Source organism: Amborella trichopoda, chromosome 11 (genome assembly GCF_054954075.1).
Source record: "Amborella trichopoda isolate Santa Cruz 75 chromosome 11, AtrichopodaSantaCruz75HAP2 v2.0, whole genome shotgun sequence".
Taxonomy (NCBI): domain Eukaryota; kingdom Viridiplantae; phylum Streptophyta; class Magnoliopsida; order Amborellales; family Amborellaceae; genus Amborella; species Amborella trichopoda.
Window position 1 is genome coordinate 37724147 of NC_142346.1, and position 3478 is coordinate 37727624.

At 46.3% G+C, this 3478-nt stretch overlaps 1 protein-coding gene across 1 annotated transcript; it reads right to left on the reverse strand.

Annotated features, from left to right (window-relative positions):
- Positions 1-211: 211 nt before the first annotated feature.
- Positions 212-3175, reverse strand: LOC110007485 (subtilisin-like protease SBT3). Its single transcript, XM_020668752.2, has one exon. It carries the CDS (start codon positions 2806-2808, stop codon positions 541-543), a length of 2268 nt encoding a protein of 755 aa, XP_020524411.1. The 5' UTR covers positions 2809-3175; the 3' UTR covers positions 212-540.
- Positions 3176-3478: the final 303 nt, after the last annotated feature.

Genomic DNA, 3478 nt, shown 5'->3' on the forward strand with positions numbered 1-3478 from the left:
TTATTATGTTCTAGTTTTCAAATTTTATTTATTTTTCTATATTCATGATCTCCATATTAAAGATTATATATTCTCTAAAAAAAAAGATTAAATTATATTAAAAAAATATATATTACCAAGCCCGCATTTCTAGGGCTTGGCCGCATGGCAACCGCGTCCTATTATTTTTACTTTATAAACAAATGACAATCCATGCACCATACGCCCGTTACAAGATGGACACAGAGCGTCCAGTTCAAATGTAACATGGGTACACCTAGCAAGGGAAAGTGTATAATAGGATTATTTATCTTTGGCACAACAAGGTAACAATCATTCATAGCCATTAGATGTTAAATCGGATAGCCAAAAATCTCCGTTGACAGACTCAATCAAAAACTTATTGATCTTTACGACAGGCATCTAAAAGATGGTTTTCTTGATCTTTATGACAGGCATCAAAAAGATGGTTGGTGACTGTCACCTTCTCGTGCCAAAGATAAACAGATCCTGCAAATCCAATTATTCAAAGCACTAACGATACAGTGTTCCTTGATAGAATCACTGCAGAGCCAACACAATTGGGCTCGAGACCAGATGTAGCTTCTTCAAACCAACCCATCTGAGGAATCCATAGGCCACATTCCCTGAACTGAAAAGCTCTGCATCTATCTCCATGGAGACCATGAACGTTTGCTTATCGCCCTCGCCCTTGAACGATAAAGACTCTGGAACCACCTTAATCTTCATTCCTTTTGGGACCTCAACTTGAGAACCGTAGTCCTCAGGTCCATCACCAACATTAGTGAGGACCCTTGTGAAATTCTTAGTCATTGGAAAGGATGTATAATTTATCGGAATCACAGTCATGAAAGATGGATAGTTGAGCTCAGGAGGGTTGTCAAGACATGACCACACTGTTCGCCTTATGACAGTGGCCATCTCAGTCTCGTTGTAACCTAGACCACATATGAACTCAATGTAGTCCTGAGTCGCCAAATCATAGACTAGCCCCGGATCCATGGCACGATTTGGATTGATATGACCAGCACCAAATTGTAGAGGGGTTGCAGGCTCCCCATGGAATTGGTCCTTGATTGTTCCTCGAGCATTGTCGACAGTGATCGCTGTGGTCATGATGGCGGAGCGGATGGCGGCAGGGCTCCAGTCTGGGTGCACCGCTCGCAGTAGGGCTGCCACTCCGACAGCATGTGGCGATGCCATTGAGGTCCCTGATGCCAATATGTATGGTGTGGACGCATAATCACCAGTAGAGGAAGAATCCACTGGCCTCCATGCCGCTAGCACATCCTCACCTGGCGCTAGAATGTCGGGCTTGAGCACTCCAGGACTTATTGGATCAGGGCCACGCGAAGAGAAGTCGGCCACCTGGGGAGCTGGTTTGACATTGATCTTTGTGATTTGCAACTTCATCTCAAGCACGGTGGGGTTGGTTGTTCCATTTACGTAAGCCATCAGTTGGCTTGCGTCGCTAATTCTCAGGAGCACAGCAGGAATAATGTAATCCTCTGGATAGAGATCAGCTATGTCGGCCACAAAAATTCCAGCTTTTCCGCCACGGCGTACCACCTCGCTGAGCTGCATAGAGACACTGGACGGTTGGGCTGAATAGCAGAGGACCACCTTCCCTCGAACTTTTGCTGGGTCAAGAGATGAGCATGCCATCTCGGTTGCATTCCCTACACCATAATACAGTGGGGCCCCAGACACAGAGGCATCTTCTAAGGAATAGGATGCCCCCTCGACCGTAACACCGTTACCTAACGTCACCGACCCGGCGAAGCTCCGGTCGATGGTCCCTGCCCCAACAGTCATAATCCAGGGAGCACCATTATATGTGGAGTTGGGGGATGGCCCATCATTGCCAGCCGCACAGGCAACAAAGATGCCCTTCTCTACGGCTGCAAACGCGCCAATTGCGATAACGTCGTCGTAATAGGGTGTCTGATCAAAGCCGAGCGACAGAGACATGACATCCACTCCGTCTGCTATTGCTTGGTCCATGCCTGCAAGAACATCCGTTGCTGCACTTTCGTACGAGTCGGTCAACCACAGCACCTTGTACATGGCAAGCCGAGCCGCAGGGGCGACACCCATAGCTGTGCCTTTCGCATAGCCAAGGTAGCTAACACCACGCGCAGCACTGCCTGCAGCTGTCGAGGATGTATGTGTGCCATGACCATAGAAATCCCTTGGAGAGTCGTAATCATACTTAGAGATCGGTCGGCCAGCGGCTCGTAAACCCTTGCTGAAGGAGCGAGCACCGATGAGTTTCCTGTTGCAAAGGGATGGGGTGAATCCGGTACCATTCTCGCATGCCCCTTTCCACCTCTCTGGCACCGCAGACAACCCATGGTCAGAGAAGCTCTTGCTCTCCGGCCAAATCCCGGTGTCAATGATCCCCACGATGACATCACGACCAAAGGAGGCCACCGGCCAAATCCCATTCCTTTTTCTCAGGCCTAGGAACCGCGGGGTGTGGGTGGTGAAGAGCTTGGCGTACGCATCGCGCCGGGTGGCGCGATGGCCCGGCAACTGCTCAAGCCGGGCTAACTGGGCACGAGAGAGTCTAGCGCTGAAGCCATGCATGACGTGGCTGTAGGTGTAGAGGTGGCCCGCCTCGGCCGACACCGATGCCAGCAAGGACTTGTGCCATTGCTCATGGGTGGAAAATGACATGGGCTTGCTGGACAGGTCCATGTGGATGATGTAGGTCCCATAGTCATCCGACGTGGGAGAGGCGCTCACTAGTTGTAGAATGGGAAGAAGGAAGAGAACTAGGGTTAGGGTTAGGGTTTTAGTCGTCATGATTTGGCGTGGTCAAGCACACCATGCCCTCAGCCATGAAGGTAGAGCTTTAAAAGGGGCCAAGAGGAGCCGGTTACAAGAAAGAAAAATGTTATTTACGATGTTTCCTATGTCGATAAATCCCATGTTAAAAACTGGATTTATAGAGATCCTCTGTTAACACCTGGATTTATACTCCTTGGATTGTTTTTCTTAGGTCATAAGAGTGTGGCCGTCCAAATTATGTCCGCCAGATACATGTTATCACAACTTTTCTTTTTGGTTTCTAGTTTTGATCATTGTAAAATGTGTTTTACACCTACGGGACATTGTCAAATGTGTTTTACACCTACGGGACATTGTCAAGAAAATAAAATAAAATGTGTTTTACCCCTACTTTTTTTTATTTTGTCAGATTGGTGTCATAGCTTACAAATTTGGTCAGACTTGTATCCATAACTCATAGAGCCGTTTGGATCCAAGGAAAAATATTACTATTTCTTTTAAAATGTACATGAATACATGATATTTTCATGAATTTTTTTTTCATTAAATATTTTTGTTGGACTATTCATTATAATGCGTTTTTTATCGAATTTGAGAATGTTTCCCTCTCTAAATATTTGAGATAATTTCTTTCTAAAAATTTTAAAAAGTTTCTCTCTAAAAAATTTTATAATTTTTCGCTCTA

Excerpts from the sequence above, each read along its gene's own strand:
- LOC110007485 (XM_020668752.2), bottom strand. The coding sequence starts at position 2,808 with ATGACGACTAAAACCCTAACCCTAACCCTAGTTCTCTTCCTTCTTCCC.